At 39.8% G+C, this 19,090-nt stretch overlaps 1 protein-coding gene across 1 annotated transcript; it reads right to left on the minus strand.

The window, feature by feature from the left end:
• Window positions 1-29: 29 nt before the first annotated feature.
• On the minus strand, window positions 30-6,856 carry LOC310819177 (uncharacterized protein; the record flags this gene model as incomplete). The annotated part of the gene is made up of 19 exons (XM_083690421.1): window positions 30-568; window positions 661-711; window positions 810-905; window positions 1,089-1,151; window positions 1,637-1,723; window positions 1,930-2,019; window positions 2,191-2,280; window positions 2,421-2,510; window positions 2,704-2,793; window positions 2,903-2,971; window positions 3,222-3,305; window positions 3,414-3,500; window positions 3,796-3,879; window positions 4,427-4,489; window positions 5,295-5,384; window positions 5,883-5,969; window positions 6,392-6,460; window positions 6,605-6,688; window positions 6,841-6,856. The coding sequence occupies 19 exons, from the start codon at window positions 6,854-6,856 to the stop codon at window positions 30-32; spliced, it is 1,929 nt and encodes a 642-aa protein (XP_083546547.1).
• Between the last annotated feature and the right edge of the window lie 12,234 nt (window positions 6,857-19,090).

A 19,090-nucleotide genomic window follows, 5' to 3' on the forward strand; every position in this document is an offset into this window, starting at 1 on the left:
TACTGCAATTAAAGTTGTGTCACTTAAGTCTACTCTAGCCAAGACACATTACGAACAGGGGAGAAGACAATTGGATTGTCATTCTCCACACAGGCGTTGATGAATGGGAAGAGTGTCTCTTTGAACACGTAACTACCCATTGTATAGATAAGAGTCCTGGCATCTGCATCGTAGAAGGAGACCTCTCCCTTCTTATAGTCTAGCAACACACCTACTACCTTTGGTTGCACCGGGGGGACGCCAAGATTTACTCTCCTATCCCCCATAACAGCAAGTTCACCCTTGTTGTTTGAGACAATGGTAAAGTAGCCACTGTTGGGTCGTAGTGAAACAGCCTTCCTATTAGCGGAACGACTAGCAACCCCTAAGTTGTAACAATATTTTGATACCACAATCTCCCAGTAATGTCTCCCCTTGTCAAACCCTGTCTTCCCAAGAACAGCGATAGACGTTTCAAAACGGCCTGGATTGTCTCTCACATTCTGTGGTTCAGAAACTCGTAGCGTTGTCAGATCTTGTGACAGGATGAGTTTACGATGGGCTGTGTTCGGGTCTAAGACAACTCTGTCTGCAGGTGGAAAAACAGAGGTGAAAAACAGTCAGTTTATGAACAAGTATCATTTTGAACATCACTGAGGAAATCAAACCAAAAACATATACCAGTCAGAATGGTATTTTCCTCATCCTCGACTGCTGTTTTCCTCTTCAACTCTGGATTAGAAGGAATGACCAAAATAATTACATTAAAATCCTGAATTTTATTTCACATTTGCATTTATGTTGAACAGGAGGTCCCCCTCAGCCCTCACCATCACATTCAACCTGCAGTCTGTGCATGTCTTCATCCTTCTTCCTCAGGTCCTCCCGAAGCAGATTCAACTCCCTGTCCTGCTGCTTTTCAAGTTCTGAGGCAGACATGAAAACAACACAATTCAATACATCACAAAGGCAAATCTCACCATTGCAGTTGTTCTGGAGCTTTGCACAATCTTTATAATTTTTCTTCCGCCACTTCTCAAGAAAGAGAACGTCACCAGAATGGGTATTATAGGTAAGGATATAATTTGCAACATATGAATATGCCAAACCTTTATTTACGCGATCTAGTCTTCGATTTTCCTCTTCTGTGGCTTTGAGTTGTTTCTTCAGCTCTAATTTGAGGAATAGATAAATCAATCACAATGCCAAAATTCCCCCCCAAAAAACAAACAAATTCCAGCCAAAGCTTGAGATGGCTTGAAATGCCACAATTGGGTCATACTTTACATTGAGTTGATCTTTTACCTGTGTACTCTGACTCTGTTACTACTCTAGCAACAACATTGTATCTACATGTTCTTCAAGTATTTGCCTTGTAATTGTATGCCAATGGTGTTCAGTGGTTTGTGTCACTTATTCCACTTGTGTAAGAGCACAAACTGCTCAACTCCTCACAACATGCAATTATCAAAACTACAGTGTTACACAGGTATAGGGGCAACTTAATGTACAGTGGTACAGCTAACAGGGGGATGAAGGATGAGACATGGAGCATCTGAATAGCCAATGGACAACGTATGAGTTACAGATGCCAACATGTGAGACACTGATGATGAATACATGTTAGTGAAACAACAAAAAAATGAAATTGACGAACCAGAGACATCAGACGCAGTGTCTTTGTCTTTTTTTGCCTCAGTCTCTATGGCTTTCTTCTCAGCCTGAAGAGCAATAATCTTCAGAACTAAATGAAAAGAACAGAATAGAAACAGATTGTGTAGTTAGGTGTGTAGTTAGGGTTAGGGTTAAACACTGAAACAAAATGTATCTCTGAAACAAAATATGACTTTCTGGCGAAATATGGTTATTTGATAAACAAACATAAACAACAGAAAATACTGACATTAAATACATGTAGCTTGATTGATTACTATATAATCATCAACATACTCAAGTCAGCGTTTTTGCTGTCCTTAGCTTCAAGGAGTGCTTTGTTGTCTTCAAGCTGCTCAATCTTCAGGTCCAGTAACCTTTGAAGTTCTGAGGAAAATAGACACTATTTTTTACACTGGTTTACTAGAGGACGAGCTACCAGTTATATTCCCCTGTTGACTCTATGGTTGCAAATTCTACATTTACATCTAGATAGCATCCATTCTCCATTCTTATCGTCTCCATTTACTCCACTTGGCTTTTGATGGTAGAATTTACCTTTGATTCTGTCAGCACTTGTCTGTTTCAGCTCCGATAACTCTCTTTCTTTGTCCTGCTTTTCCCTACGAAGTGCCATGATCTCAGCAGCTGAAAAAGAAAAGCATAGTAGTTTGTCACTCAGAACCACCCTTCCAGAAAACATCGGAGGACAAATTCTATATCACCATCTTAAATTGAAAATTCCTGCAAAAGAAACCCTGGTAACAAATGTATATATGACAACTTACTCAGTTCAGAAATTCTACTGCCACCTTGTCTCACTTCTTCTGTCTTTTGGTCCAACTTGTCTCTGATCTTCTCCAGTTGACTCTCAAGCTCTTTGAGACACAAAGGAAATATTCTATTCCTTCAAATGTTCTCCACTTTCCATCAAATTAACATTTTAATGACGCAGTATGTGAACAATTTAGCTATTAAACATCTACAAGCTATCAAACATAAGTAAAAGAAACTCTTATAACAGAAGACTGGTACTAAGGAAGGACAGATTCATATTACAATGGCACCCACCAGCAATCTTGTCCTCTGATGTCCTATTGGCCTCTGATGCTTGCTTCTGTACTCTTGCTACTTCATTTTGCAGTGCAATGATCCTCATGACTGAATGAACAACAGAAAACAAGCGTTATTCAAAAGATTCAGGGAGACAACATTTGTCACCCGGATAATTCATCCATTCCTGTTACATTGATTATGGTTATAAACTTACTCAGTTTAGAGTTGTCGTTCCTCCCGTCCTCAATGCCACTGATCAGGTCATCCAGTTCTCTCTCAAGCTCTGTGGACAAGAGAGATAGAAGAGTGGATGTCATGACAACACTAACTGGACCAGTGGGCCGATGACAGACACGATCCATCTAAAGTACCAGTAAAGGACCGGCCGTACTGTATGGCTGCATCATGGTATCCGAAAACATTAAGCATTTGACTAATATCACCATACAATATAGAGTAACATATTTACGTGTCGAAATGCAGCCGTAGGTAAAGACTGCCTTATTATTATCTTGATAAGGCCTTCAACTCACCAGCAATCTGGTCACGGGTTGAATCATTCGTAGCCACTTTCTGCAGGTCCTCAATCTGATCCTGTATAGCAATGATCTTTAGAACTGAAACAGACAATGATTAGGATTGAATGTTTGAAGACTGTATTTCAACGGCAGAGGTTTTGCTAAATATATAAATGAATAAATACATGAATCAGTCAATCAACTGACTTCTCTGAGGTTGGGAACTCTTCGCTTCCAGGTCTTTGGTTTTACTCTCCAGCTCTTTGGTCTTTTCATCCAGAGCCTTCTGAAGCTCTGAGAGATAATGAGAATTGTTTTAAATTCAGCAAGTGATTTGAATTGACAATTAATTTTTTTTTTTTAAAAACATTTGATGTAAAAAGCTTCTAATTTTAACAGTTGATTGAGAATCATTGAATTGATTGCGAATCATTGAATTTCAAAACTTTGCGATCATTAAATAAGAATAAGAATACACATTTCTATTTATTTCCTAAATTGACTGACTTGAAATTCAGCAGACCCAAACCCTGGTAGAAACAGACATTTATTTTGCAATGAATAGTAAGCAAATCAACAGAACACTCACCAGCAATCTTGGTCTTAGCTGCAGGTGTCAGGACCCTTGCCTTCAGCTCCTTAACCTGGCCACTCAGTGACGAGACCTCCAGAACTGAAATAACACATTTGATGAGCTGAGCAGAGGCAGAAGACACATTGAAGACCAGCTCAGCTCCATGTTTAGGGCCCAGAGTTTTTCGAGACCATGTGTGAACCTACTCACTCAGTGAGTTGACACTATCAGTTCTTTTGGCTAGCTCTTTTAGTTTGTCACCCAGGTCATCTTGCAGTTCTGTGAAAGGCAAACAGAATATTTTTTTTATATATTACAACTACATGCAGTTGACTGGGTATGAACAGGACACACTAAGACACTAAGAATTCAATGCTGTATATGCTCTCGCTGTGCAGGAAGAATGCATTTACTTATCCCAGAAACCTAATTACTGAAAAGCAGGGAAGGCTGATAGAGGTAGAAATTGGAGGATGGGCTCACTGTAATGCATGGAACAGAATGAGTAATGATATCAAACTATCATCCCTCATTCCATTCCATGCATTACAATGAGCCTGTCCTCCGATTTCTACATCCACCATCCTCTACTGCTGAAAAGGACCCTGAGTTTAATCAGGGCAATTCAGAGAGAGGTGGAGCTCACTGTCAAGTTTGTCCTGGAGCCCAGAACACTGTGCTTCGTTGACCTTCAGCTTTTTCCGCAGATCTGGTTTGAGAAAAATAGAATATTACATATAAATTCATCAGATATGTACAACTGTTTCTGTAACAGTTATTATGCTCAGAGCAGGTTGTTTCTAGCTGAACATGGCTGGTGTGACAAAAGTCGGAGAAATACCATTATTTTGAGCCTGAGTTTGGGAGTTCTCTTCCTTTTGGACCTCAAGTTGTGTCTTCAGTGCTGTAAGTCAAGCACATATTATGACACATACATCTTCCGTGTCACTGCGTAGCATATGAATGTATGAATTTCAAAAGTCCAAACTCTTACCAGTAACCTCAGCAGCAGATAACTTGCTTTGATCAGCTGCATCATTTTGTATCTGTCTGAGTTGGTTTTGTAGGTCCAGAATTGCTAGAACTAAGAGACCCAAAAAAGGAAAATTGTGAGTCTCAGTAAAGTGGTTTAACTGCGAGAAGATACAACATACACCAACACCAACATAGGACTGTATTCTCTCAAGAACCTGTTACCTTCACACGAAAAACACTTCTTCAGCTCTCCCTTAAAGATGTAGGCTATAGTTCTTTCATCTGTTGTTTGCAACTGAAGTTAATGTACAAATGATTCAGTATGGAGTGGGAGCATTAAGCTCAATCAATCCATCGTTTATTTGGATGCCGCTTTTTGCAAAGACAATTGCCTCAAAGTGTTTTACGACAAAAAGAATACAAACAAATGAAACAATAAATACAACACAAACAGTATGAATTTACACCCCACCGTAAACCCCCAAAAAGTAAGGAAACACTCTACACTGTACTTCCTGTACAGCTCTCTCTGTACTCACCTTGTTTTGCATATGCTCTGTCCTTCTTCTTCAGTTGATCAACGAGAGCCAGTAGCTGCTTCTCCTTAGCCTCTAGCAGCGTCCGCAGCTCTGGGAGAGGTAATTAAATAAGTAATGGCATAAGTGGGGACATAACATCTTCATCAGAATTACACAATACTATATGCGGCAAGTTTTTGATCACATTGCCAGTAGATTTGGTGGCAGGTGAAGATTTTCATTTTTTTTTTCAGTTGTTGCAATTCTGTATTTTTTGATTTTAACAACTCAGACCTTTGTCTTTGCATATCAACTTACACCAGAGAATTTCCCCTCAATAGGAACAACAACATTTGTGATTACATTTTAGCAGACAGATGCAGGTGAATGATTGGGGGTTTACCGTCTCCCATTGAGAGATCATCCATAACAACTCTCTGGCTGGATTGGGTTAGGGTTAGGGTTAGGGTTAGAGCTAGATGATATATATATATATATATATATACAGTATATACAGTATATACACAGATTAACATGGGAGTGCAAGTGGAGTAAGTTCATTTGACCTTTAAAAGATTCATAAGAGCAGTGAATATGAATGCCACTTACGATCTTTCTGGTCTATGGTCTGATTGAAGCCTGATAACTTCCCCTTGAGCTCTGCCACCTGGTTCTGCAGTGAGATTATCTGCAGCACTAACAAACCAGAGGGAGGAAATATGAAAAAACAAAGCTCAGGGTTTCATCATCCAATGTGGCTTAGTAATAATAATAATAATAATAATAATAATGCATTTTATTTGTATAGCACTTCTATCATACTCAGAGCACTTCACAGGTCAACAAAAACATTGACAAAAACATGGCACATATAGGGACAGCACAGAACAGGGGCAACATACAAAGTCACACATTATCAACTGTAAATACTGATTGTGACTAATATGTGAAGTTTATTTAACTAGGTGTGTCATATTTCTATAAAGACATCATTGACATCAAATCATGGTCTAGAAAGAAGAGTGTATTGATGTTTACACTGTTCAGTATTAACTCACTCAGTTCAGTATAAACTCACTCAGTTCAGTATAAACTCACTCAGTTCAGTTTAAACTCACTCAGTTTAGTGTTGTCATTATTCTTGTCTCCCATCTTATTAACCAGGTCATCCAGCTCTTTCTGTAACTCTGTGGAGAAGATGACCAACAGCAGAGGTTCAGATATGGTTGAATGCCGTGTCTTCCTCTGCAGCATGTTCTACCCTCCATGTCTGTAGTCCTTCTCTCCAAAATCACCTTGTTCTTATCAATGAGACATCATTTTTAACTCACCTGCAATCAGGTCAGAGTTGGCCTGACTTGCTGTTCCTCCTTGGAGACCTTGGATCTGATTCTGCAGGTAAATTATTCTCAGAACTGAAACACACAGAGGACGGAACACATTGGACCACGCAAAGTGCCGAGCAGAAACCATAACCTACGGTGTGGATGAGCCTCTTTTGTAGGTCATACATGTTCATCTTTTGTAGGTCATAGTTGTTCATCTCATGCCCTGCCGTACAGCATACCAATTACAAGTGTCATGATGCATCAGATCAGTTGAAAACTCACTCCTTTGTGGGTTAGAACTTATCTCCTCCAGTTCTTTGTTCTTTATATCCAGTTGTTGGTTCTTCCTGTCTAGTTGCTTCTGCAGCTCTGAGAGATAAATACAGGTGTGAAGGATGAAGGATAAGGAAGATCAGGGCTTTAGGAAACAATACCTTACTTACCGTGCAAGTTAATTTTTTATTTTTACTTGGTTAAAAGTGTTACTACCTAATAATTGCATGTTCATTGTCCTCCACCAATGGAGGGGACTATGATTCGGTCTCTGTCTGTTCGTATGTCACAAGCGTTTTCACCACTGGAACAATTTTGATGAAACCTGGGTGAATGATGGGTCTTACCATACAGATTGTTAAGGAGTTTCGATATTATTCCCAAATTCGTTAGGCTATAGGCCTATTGCATTAGGCTACACTCCTGGCTCTCCACATTGCAACCTATAATGACATTTTTAATGATGAATCGGCGTCACCTCGAAACTCCTAAACAATCTCTATGGCAAGGCGCATCTTTTACCATTGTTTCTTGGTAAGAGATGGTCCCAGTGGTGTCGGAGAAGAGTGTGTGACATATGAACAGACAGAGACCGAATCATAGTCCCCTCCCCGATTTCATGGTGGGCAATAAAATAACATCATTATTATGCTTTGGTTTCATGAAGTGTCATCTGTTACAACATCGATATTACAGTACACCAGCTTAAACTGGGGTGTAAAACAAAGCATTAACAAAGTTGTTCTTTAGAGAACATCAGGGGAAAGCGGTGAGGCTCACCAGCGACCTTGGCCTTGGCCTCTGGGGTCAGGATCTGTCTCTTCAGCTCCGTCACTTCATCATTCAGACCAGAGATCTGGAGAACTGACAGGGCCACAAGGAACAACTACTGTATTACAGAGTAATAACTACTGTATTACAGAGTAATACAACAACTACTGTATTAGGAGAGAGAGAGAGTGAGAAAGGAGAGAGAGAGAGACAGAGCGATAGAGAGAGAGAAAGTAGACCGTAGACTTAACTACTCTGTAGAAAACACGCAAACACTCTGTAGAAAACAATGCAGATGAGCAGAGAGAGAGAGAGAGAGAGAGAAAGATGAGCAGGGAGAGAGAGAGAGAGAGAGAGAGAGAGTTAGACATCACCCAGTTTACTCACCCAGCTTAGAGGCGTCTCCTCTTTCGACCTTCAGCTCTTTAATTTTGTCCTCCAGTTCATTCTTCGCTTCTGTCTCACACACACACACACACACACACACACACACATTGAAAAATATTGAGCACATACTAATACTGTACATACTGGGGATTAAGCTTTCATGTAGACAATAACGTTGCATGCACCTGTGCATGAATGTTCAGGTTTAAGCCCATGGTGAAATGTATCATCAGGTGTAGCAGAGTTCGCATTAACTTTTAGGACATGAAGTTGAATTTCGAGAAATGTATTATTATTATTTTGGGGGGTTTTATTATTTTTGGGGGTTTTATTTCTAAGTTCGACAAAATGTTGTATTATTGTATATATCTACTTGTATTCTTGTTGTATTCATAACAGTGTTGCAGTGAAGAGCTAGCGTAAAGTAAAAAGTAGACTCACTGTCATATTTCTCCTGGACATTGGAGCACTTTGCGTCCTTCTCCTTCAGTTGTCCCTGCAGCTCTAAATTGGGGCAGGGACAGAGCAGACACATCAGACACCCACCCCTGTCTCTGTACCTGTGGTGATCGTTACAGCCTCTGTGCTTCTTCGCTAGGTTTCTGGCTCCACACGGCTGGTGAACCAGTTCATAGGATGAGAGAAACCTGGCTTACCTTTGTTCTGCTCCAGAGCTCTGGTGAGCTCTTCCTCTTTGGCCAGAAGTTGTACCAGTGCTGCAGTTCAAACAATGCATGTTGGTTAATATATGCGATTTAATAATAATAATAATAATAATAATAATAATAATAATAAGCCATTTATTAATAACAACAACAATAATAATTTATGACATTTATTATTAATAATAATATATGCCATTTAATAATAATAATAATAATAATAATAAATGCCATTTAATAATAATAATACATGCCATTTAATAATAATAATAATAATATATGCAATTTAATAATAATAATAATAATAATATTATATGCCATTTATAAATAATAATAATAACATATGCCATTGAACAATAATAATAATATATGCCATTTAATAATAATAATAATAATAATATGCCATTGAGCTGACGCTTTTATCCAAAGCGACTTACATTGCAGTGAGTGCATACATTTCAGTATATATGGTCCCAGCAGGAATCAAACCCACAATAAGCGTTGTTAGCGCCATGCTCTACCAACTGAGCCACAGAGGGCCACAGAGGACCAGGTTAATAATATCAGACCATCAGTCATTCATACATCACACTATGATGTTGAGGGTACAGAATGGTGGTAGATATACTATACAGTAGCAGAGTGAATACGCTTTTTCTTCCTGTTTTGAGTGAGGATTCTGGATAAATGAGCTGTCAATCACACAGTAAACCTTCTAATAGTCTATAAGAACAACAACTTTAGTTTGTATTTGTTGAAATTATTATTTTTGTGTTATTTCTACAGTACTTTGTACGTTTAATTCTGTTTGTGCATTGGGGTTTTTTCACTAGTTTTTTCCCCCCGTTCCAGACATAAGAGAGGCACCAGGGTTTGATGAGTTTCCAGGGGAAAGTAAGGTCAGGTTTAGTTTAGAACTGGTCTAGACCTCAGGATCTAGAACATCTCTGATTGTTCTAGAATGTTTCTGACTGTTGAGGGCAGATTGTTGAGGTATCTTCTCAAACAATGATGGCCTTAATTCTAAACTAGGATGTAGATTCAATAGGTATGATCCGCAGTCCTGTCTTAAGAGACCTGTAGTAAGAGTATACAGAAACCCAATGAGTACCTTTGTACTCTTTGTCTAAGAGAGTTTGTGAAATACGAGGAGCTGGCTCCTTGTGAGGTGCCATTTTGTCCTGAGGACTCACTAAGGACTCATGTTTATGTTTGAATACTTGTATACTTAGTCATCGGAAGGAGCAAAGCTAGAAGAAACATTTTGTAGCTTTTTTTCTCATATTGCCCGTGTGGAATGTACCCAGCAATCCACCAGTTCAATGACAGATTAGCTGTATTTGATATTCTATCAACCTCCGCTAAAACCAATACATCATGTTTGAGCTGCCATTTTGTTCTACTGTATCATGAGCTCCGATCAGTGGAGGCTGGTGGAAGTAGAAATTGGAGGACGGGCTTATTGTAATGCATGCATGCAATGGAATGAGGAATGGTATCAAACACACCTGATACATACTACAGTGTAGTGACAGAATAGAGCTCACCAGTGTTCTGCTGTTCTGTTGTGGTCTGGCTTTGATCGTCATCTTTCTGGAAGTCCTTTGTTTCTCTGATGAGATCGATGATTTTCAGAACTGGACAGAGCAAAATACAAGCACTGGGTTAAAAGGATTTCTAGAAGTTTCTCCCTGCCTCCGTTGAATAGAATATGAAAATGGAATACATATGTAGTTATAGCTGGAGTGCAGTTCACTATTAACCAATTCTATAACAGATGACTTGGTTAAGACTTTGATTGGATCATTGTAACCTCGACTGATGCTTATTGGCTTCTTTACTCACTCAGTTCTGCGTTACTGGCGTCTTTTCCCTTCAGTTGTTTGGTCCATTCCTCTTGTTGCTTCTCCTTAACATCCAAAGTCTTTTTCAGCTCTGATAAAAACAATCAGAGCCATAAGCATTCTTTTATCATGCAATCCACATTGCAAACAGTGATACTATCATTCAGGACAAAACTGGCTAGTCTACCTGCAAGTTCGGCATCTGCTTTCTGTTTGAGGCTTGATATTTTCCTATCTAATTCCAGCACTTCAGACTGCGTTTCCCAAACCTCCGCAGCTGAAATGATCAAGGGAGCACAGCATATCACACTGTTAAGTATACAGAGACAATACACCCTATTATAGAATCTCTTTGTCTGCGGTCATGATGGACCTGTCTACTTACTGAGTTGAGTGTTTTCATGGTGATCTTTCAGTAACACAATCTTAGCTAGAAGTAACTGGGTCTTCTCCTTCCGTTGCCTCTCTAGATCTGTGGACAAACAGTGATTTAGCCTAGTGACAGATCACTATGTGTTTTCTTTTTCTGTGTAGAAGTAGAGCTATTCAGTCTCTGGAACTCACCACCTATCTGGGTTTTGAATGCCATGGTGACGGCTGGGATCTTGCCCGCTAGCTCTGCAATGTCATTCTTCAACATGAGCAACCCCAGTACTGGAAGGCAGACAGAGCACAACTGTAAGAACTAAGCGTTTCAACAACAACGGGAAGACCAACATTGAGCTCAATGTGTCAATTACAGTGATCTTCTGTGTGCAGCATAGCTGGTCATATATGGTTGAAATCAGGATTTTAAACTATCAGCCAAACTCACTGACCAAGTTTTGAGCTGTCATTCGGTCTTTCTTCCAGTTCATTGAACTTGTCCTCCAGTTGTCTCTGTAGCGCTGATGAAAACAACAACATTTTAAAATATTTTGTAAACAGAAAATGCACAGGTAGGCTAACATTCAACATTGCTGAAAGAGGGATTCTATTATATGGTTAAACAGCACCACAATTAAACAGTCGGCTGTGAAGATCCAAATTGTCGGACAAATGAGTAGTATTGTTGAGTAGTTTATACTCTACCAGTGATGCGGTCTGTAGTGGTCTGACTGGGAGATCCTTTCTGCAGCTCCCAGATCTCATTAACCAGTGAAATGATCTCAAGAACTGAAACAGATGACACAAAAGCCATGACAGAAACATAGTCATGTTTAGAAACTAAAATCACTTGTCTTGGAGAAAGTAATGTCTCAAGTCTAAACCATTTCGCTGCATGACGACTGAATAATTTGCATGGCAGTACATACAGTAAAGTCTGTACACAATCTGAGGATGCTGCTCTTACTAAGCTGAGAGTCGCGGCTGTTCTTTTCCAGTTGATCCTTCGCCAAATTCAGTTGCCTGTTCTTTTCATCCAGCTGTCGCTGTAGCTCTGACAGACAGACAGACAGTGAGAAAGGGGGGAGGGAGAGACAGACAGAGAGACAGACAGACAGAGAGAAAGGGGGGAGGGAGAGAGAGAGAGAGAGACAGACAGACAGACAGACAGACAGACAGACAGTGTTAGACTCGTAGGGAGTTTCATATCATAGGAATGAGGCACTGCAGCACATTCTACCACAGCCTTGGTGACCCATGTTGAGTAGGAAGGAGTTGCAGAGAACATGTCACATTGCTGGAGATATGGTTATGGTCACGGGGATAGGACAAGAAGAGCAGCAACGCAACACACACCAGTGAACCGGGCAGAATTTACGACTGTTGAATCGGTTTTCCTCTCTAGCTCCTTCACTTGAACAGTAAGTGTTGTGATCCTGAGAGCTGAAATGACAACAATAAGGAATGGTGAGACACGCAGAAACCAATATGAGCCAGGATGTGCTGGTCGCTATGGTGGTGTTACAAGTTCAGTCATCTTCACTCACCCAACCTGGCATTGTCAGTTGACAGCTGTTCCAGCTGCCGCATCTTCTCCTCCAACTGAACTTGCAGTTCTGATAGATGAGGCAAGTTTTTGTAAGAGTAGACCAACAATTGAAATCGTGTTACCTTACCATATGTTACCAAAAGGAAATACTCATTACTGTACATGTAACTAACTACATGACAGTGCATGCTACATTTTATTCAGCTTGTTCAATAATAGTTCCCTATTCAATACAGCTGACATGGGACCACAGAGCTACCCCTCTCACCACGCCGCGCTTACAGTACTTAATGGTTACTGTATGTTCAAATAGCTATACTACCATACGACATAAGGTAGAATAAAGCAATATATTGGCTATATATTCTAAGTAGTATGCTAGGGTTGATATTGAAAAGCCAATGCATCTCCAAAAGGCCGTTCAGTTGTATGAGTAGCACACACGTACTGTATCCGACAGGGGAGGCTGGTGGAGGTAGAAATCAGAGGACAGGCTCATTGTAATGAATGGAATTCCATTCCATTGCATGCGTTTCAATGAGCCCGTCCTCTGATTTCTGCCTCCTAGAGGCTCCTCCAGGCTCCTCCAGCCTCCCCTGATGAATATGGTAATGTGCATTTTCTTCTTAGCCTGTACTCAGTGGTGAGGTCACTCACTGGAGATCTGAGCTGTTAAATCTGTGCTGCAGGTTCCCTTCAGTCTTAGCTGTCGTATATCCCTCTTCAGTCCGACCACATCTCGCTCTGTGAAGAAGCACATAGCACTGAGTTTAGATCCATCTCATTGGTTCCATGGATATTGGGCACATGGAATAGGGCCATCAATTGCAAATAGAATGTTTTCAGGATGACACACAAACACAATTAGATTTTTTGCATTCATGTGTGGATTCATGGTACACTGTGTGGATATTGCAACAACATGAACTGCATTTTTAACATGCTTTCATTCTGCACAATTAATTCGACGTGCACCCGCTGGCTCACCAAGTTGAGTGGAGTAGGCGCTTTTCTCCAGAAATTGCGTGGTCCTGTCCGTCAGTTGCTTCTTGATATCTGAAAAATATAGTTATGTCAGGCCTACGACAAACACAGGGTGCCAACACAGGGTGCCAACACAGGGTGCCAACAGAAAAAAAACTGGAATACACGCAAGCCTCATCTACTCTGGACAGTACCGTGTGTCATATTCAAATGTCTGTATGACAAGTTTAACATCTGGCGTGTGTGTGTGTGTGTGTGTGTGTGTGTGTGTGTGTGTGTATAGCGTACTACATGCACACATACAGTATACCGTGACTAAAATCAAATTACAACCGATTTTGTTAATAATACCCTTCTGCTGAATCTAAATCATTGTGGCTGAAAAAGGAAGTGACCTAACAGCTTGTGTGCGTCTCCATTATGGACAACCACCTATACATTCAACATTCAATAGGTTGGTGTAAAATAAACAACTTTGCTGGTCTGCATTGGCACTTACCATCACATCCTACCAAGTGGATGGTCTGAAAGAAAACAAGAAAGAATATTCCACAGATTCTAATCAATATGTTGAGATTGGGAAAGGAGATTATCAATTAAGTATTTTAGTTTTGTTTTAAAAACTGCAATGACTGTGGAAAAGCACATGTTTATTTTAATATCAGTGTCTTAATACCCCATATGGGCTGGGCATCATCGAGGTCCAATGACACTCAAATAAGTACAAATAATCAATCAATCAACCAATCAACCAACCAACCAATCAACCAATCAATCAATTCCTCAATCAATCAATCTGTCAATTAATATATCAATCAATCAGTATCTGATCAATATATTGATATGTTACTTTTGAAAACCATGACTAATTACAGGATATAGTTTGACTGAAAACAGGTGTAAAGATAAAAAATTAAAAAACCTCGAGTACATACCGTTATTTCTGTGTTATTACACCCATTTGGAAAATCCTTGTTGAGGTGCTTCTCGATGATTTGTTCTGGGAAAGCAATGGCAACTTCATCAAACCAAATCAAACTTTATTTATGTCATATATTTCACATACAGTATATTCCATATACAGACGAAATACAAAGCTCTTTAAAAGGTAGACTAAATAAAAACTATTGAAAGTATGAAAGACTTAAAAACAAAATACATATTAATATGACTGTAACTGTTCTTGAAAACATTTGTATGCAGCACTGGATCCTATTGTACACTACTAGGGGGTGAACCATTATCAATGGTTAAGAACATGCTGCTGGATATACAGAATCATGCACTGTACTTTAACAGCCTGGCTATATCTTAGCTCAGCCTACAGAGCATATCACAAAACCACCATTTTCATTACAATTACAACCACAGTGTACTGCAGTCCAATAGTACCTCAGTATCCTGTGTTACATCAAACATTTTTCTGCATAGATCGATGACAGAGTGGTATAATAAGTGTTGCAAACCTATTTCTGACCGTCTTCTCTGTCGTGTTGGGCTACATAAAGTTGCCTGAAGGATAGACGAGAGAACAAGGTAAAAAAAGAGAGACCGCATTTCCAAAATCATCCTGTCTGGCAGCTGTCTGACTGGTGCCCTCTCCACGGTCCTCAAGCTTTTTTTAAAGCTGCCAAACTGTTAGTTCCCCAAAAGGGGGAGGGAGTATCTCTAATCGTTGACTTTATGTACCGACAATGCAAATTGTGTAACATTTTTAGAATGTCCACTGAAATTAGCCAAACATGTCAGGTGAGAGAATATCAAGGAGAAAAATAAATATTTTAATATTGTTATTCTTTCTATATGTATGTTTTCTCTTTCTTACTGGTCGGGTACATGATGTACAATGTTTGCTTTAACTGGACGATACGTTTTGAAGTAACAACACCCCCTGCACCATGTTTCACTGATGAGGTGGTATGCTGTACACCTGTTTTGGCAGGTGTAGGATTTTGGCTATGTTTCTAATCGTTTCTCGTAATCGTATTCAGATTTTTCAGCCTAATAATCATTTACTTTAATTCAACATTTACTGCACATTGATGGCTCTGCTCCAGAGACTATATAAAGGGGCACTTCCTAAAGTGTCAGGTGAGAGAATATTAAGGAGAAAAAGGAATATTTGAACATTGTTATTACTTTATCTTTCGGATATGTATGTATTCTCTTTTTTACCCGTCGGGTACATGATGTACAATGTTTGCTTTAACTGGACAATACGTTTTGCAATAAGAAAACAAATACTTTCAGACAAATGTGATTATAGGTCATCATTGTGGAGGACAATGACACATACATGAACACACCACAGCCACAACTCTACTTGGTTTCCCATAAAGTTCATGCCCTACATGCTGCACACTGCAACGTAGTTGCAACATAGTGTGTGGGTGGGTTTGTCTAAAAGTGCTGATCCAATTTATTTACGATAAAAACCTGGTCAAGAGGCCACATTGCAAAAACATTGGCCAACGGTTATCAGTATTTCCAGTAAATACTGTCTATTGGGAGGAGTGGAAACACTGTTGGTAATGGACAGAAGAGGGCATCCAATTACAATAAGATTGGTGGCAGAGATGGTGAAACATTAACTAATTGTAAGATAAGATAACACTCACAGGAAATGCATTTATTTATTTAACATTTATATAACCAAGTAAGTTATTTACAATATCAATCTGGCCAAGAGGCTTGTTAGAAATTATTTTTATAAAAACAGTTTATTATTGCTATAATAAAAAAGTGTGCTAAATGTACTAATGTGATGGCCTGTTGATAAATGAGCGATGGATCAAGCATTAGTCCCATAGTACGTTGGATTAATACATGGAGAGGTTGAGCCAGGTCATCAAGAAAGATGTTGCAACACACGCTTACACAAAGAGCTATAGTGGAATAATACCAGGCTAGGGAGGACAGGCTAGGGAGGACATACCAGAGTAGGTGTCTTATCTCTTACAGGGTGCTGACTCTGCAGCTGGGATGAATGGTGTGATCAGCCCGTGAACAACAAGGGATGCCAAGTCTAAACCATGGTTCCTCCCCAACCAAATAGCCAATCACAATCATTTTGTATACTGTAAATACTTTGTTTGACTGTTTGAATGCATCCATTTTTGGAAGGTTGGTTACAGATTAACAGCTTGCTGACTGTGATTTTCTTCGCCAAAAGTGGTCCTTGTACAAGCCTAGAATTCTGACATATAAATAAATAGTTAAAAGTAAGAAGTAGTTTGTCTTCTCCTTCAAATAAAGAACATGTTTTCTCACAGGCCACATTGCAAAAACATTGGACAACGGTTATCAGTATTTCCAGTAAATACTGTCTATTGGGAGGAGTGGGAACACTGTTGGTAATGGACAGAAGAGGGCATCCAATTACAATAAGATTGGTGGCAGAGATGGTGAAACATGAAAGAAAGAAAGACTGTTTATTTGCCATGCAATCAATTCACATCAATTGTTGGAATGGGTCTTTTTACACCCCCCCCCCCCCCAGACAACACACACGCACTGCACACCCCCCCTCCGAGACAACACATGTGCACACCCCCCCAGGGAGAACAGAGCGCTGGGCTCTGGGCACAGGGTCAGCCAAGTCAGCGCCCCTGGAGCAATTCGGGGTTAAGTGCCTTGCTCAAGGGCACAATGGCAGTGGTAGGGACCTGGATATGATGCCAGCAACCCTCCAGTCACCAGCTCACATCCAGATCCCTCCTGGAGCGGGGATCGCCTTACTAATTGTAAGATAAGATAACACTCACAGGAAATGCGTTTATTTATTTAACATTTATATAACCAAGTAAGTTATTTACAATATCAATCTGGCCAAGAGGCCACATTGCAAAACAATTCTAACACAGCAAAACCAATAAACAAACCTCTGTGGCTCAGTTGGTAGAGCATGGTGCTAACAATGCTTAGGTTGTGGGTTTGATTCCTGCTGGGACCATATATACTGAAATGTATGCACTCACTGCAATGTAAGTCGCTTTGGATAAACATGTCAGCTAAACATTTATTAAATAAAAACAGAAGGAGTTAGCATATACAGTACAATCAAGCAACAGAACCACAGGGAGGTAATTATGAAACACACGGTGACACTAACTTGAACTGGAAAAGGTCAAAGGATAAGGTGAAGCACTTGACCTTTCCAATGGGGAAGCAGCAATTACAATATTGTTTACTCTTGATTATTCTCTTGCACGAGGTGGTTTCATGCGGGAACACCCTCAAGCAGAGTGCTCCTCATGTGGTTGACAGTGTTTGCCTTGATAAACATTGCTAAATCATCATTGCTAAATAGCTTATTCTTGTTCCCTCATTGTTGTGTCCTGATGTTAAATTGCATTCATTGCCTAGTGCATTACCACATACAGTTAGGTCCGGAAATATTTGGACAGTGACACGATTTTCATAATTTTGGCTCTGTACGCCACCACAATGGATTTGAAATGAAACGATCGAGATGGAATTGATGTGCAGAATTTCAGCTTTAATTCAAGAGGTTGAACTAAAATATTGTATGAAGCGTTTAGGAATTGCAACCATTTTTATACACAGTCCCCTATTTTCAGGGGCTCAAATGTAATTGGACAAATTAACATAACCATAAATAAAATTGTCATTTTTAATACTTTGTTGAGAATCCTTTGCAGGCAATGACTGCCTGAAGTCTGGAACCCATGGACATCACCAAATCCTTTGTGATGCTTTGCTAGGCCTTTACTGCGGCTGTATTCAGTTGTTGTTTGTTCGTGGGTCTTTCTGCCTTTAGTTTTGTCTTCAGCAAGTGAAATGCATGCTGAAGAGTTCATCAGGTTAAGAGTTCATCAGGTTCATCATGCTGAAGAGTACATCAGGTTGAGATCAGGTGATTGACTTCCGCCATTGCAGAATATTTCACTTCTTTGCTCCTGGGTTGCTTTCGCAGTATGTCCAGCATAGGTCCCTGTACCAAAACTATAAATACAACCTGTACAGCTCCATGTCTAAACTGCAGAACTTTGTTCTTAGGGCAAAAATAATCTGATTTGTTTTGGCCAGAACACATCTGATTGGTGGTTTGCACCTTGCAGTGAAGTGTCTGTAGGATGGTAAAATAAGCATATAGCTATAGGTTGGTTCTGTGGATGGTGGTCTGAGACATTCACAAGTCTTTTGGGTTCCAATTTACTTTGAGCAGCCTGATATTGGGTTAGAAAACGTGTGCCCTTGGGGCTGTAGTTGGTTGATAAAGGTATATGTCTGTTCTGTCAGGGTGCTTTAAGTGAAGCGTTACTTCCTGCCATCTGTCTGCTATCTCCTGGAGAGTGTTCCTGATCTGTGGGACAGTTGTTTTGGGGGTTTTCTTAATTATGGTGAGTATTCTTTGGTCCTCCACTGTGGAAGTCTTCCTTGGACTACCAGCTCGATTGCGATTGTACCAGTGATTGCGATTGTTCTCTTTTTAATGATGATTTTGGCAGGTGTAAGGTTTTTTGCCTTTCTGATTTTTTTTCAGGATATGACATATGCGATTAGCTAGTGATTATTGCCTCCCATTTAGGTTTGTAAAGGCAAACTTGCTAGCTATTTAGGCCAGTTCGCTAGCTTGCCAGCTATCTGTTGCCAACAAACAAACTAACCATATTTGTATGTGTGTATCTCA

Source organism: Argentina silus (assembly GCF_951799395.1).
Source record: "Argentina silus genome assembly, chromosome: 18".
Classification (NCBI taxonomy): Eukaryota; Metazoa; Chordata; class Actinopteri; order Argentiniformes; family Argentinidae; genus Argentina; species Argentina silus.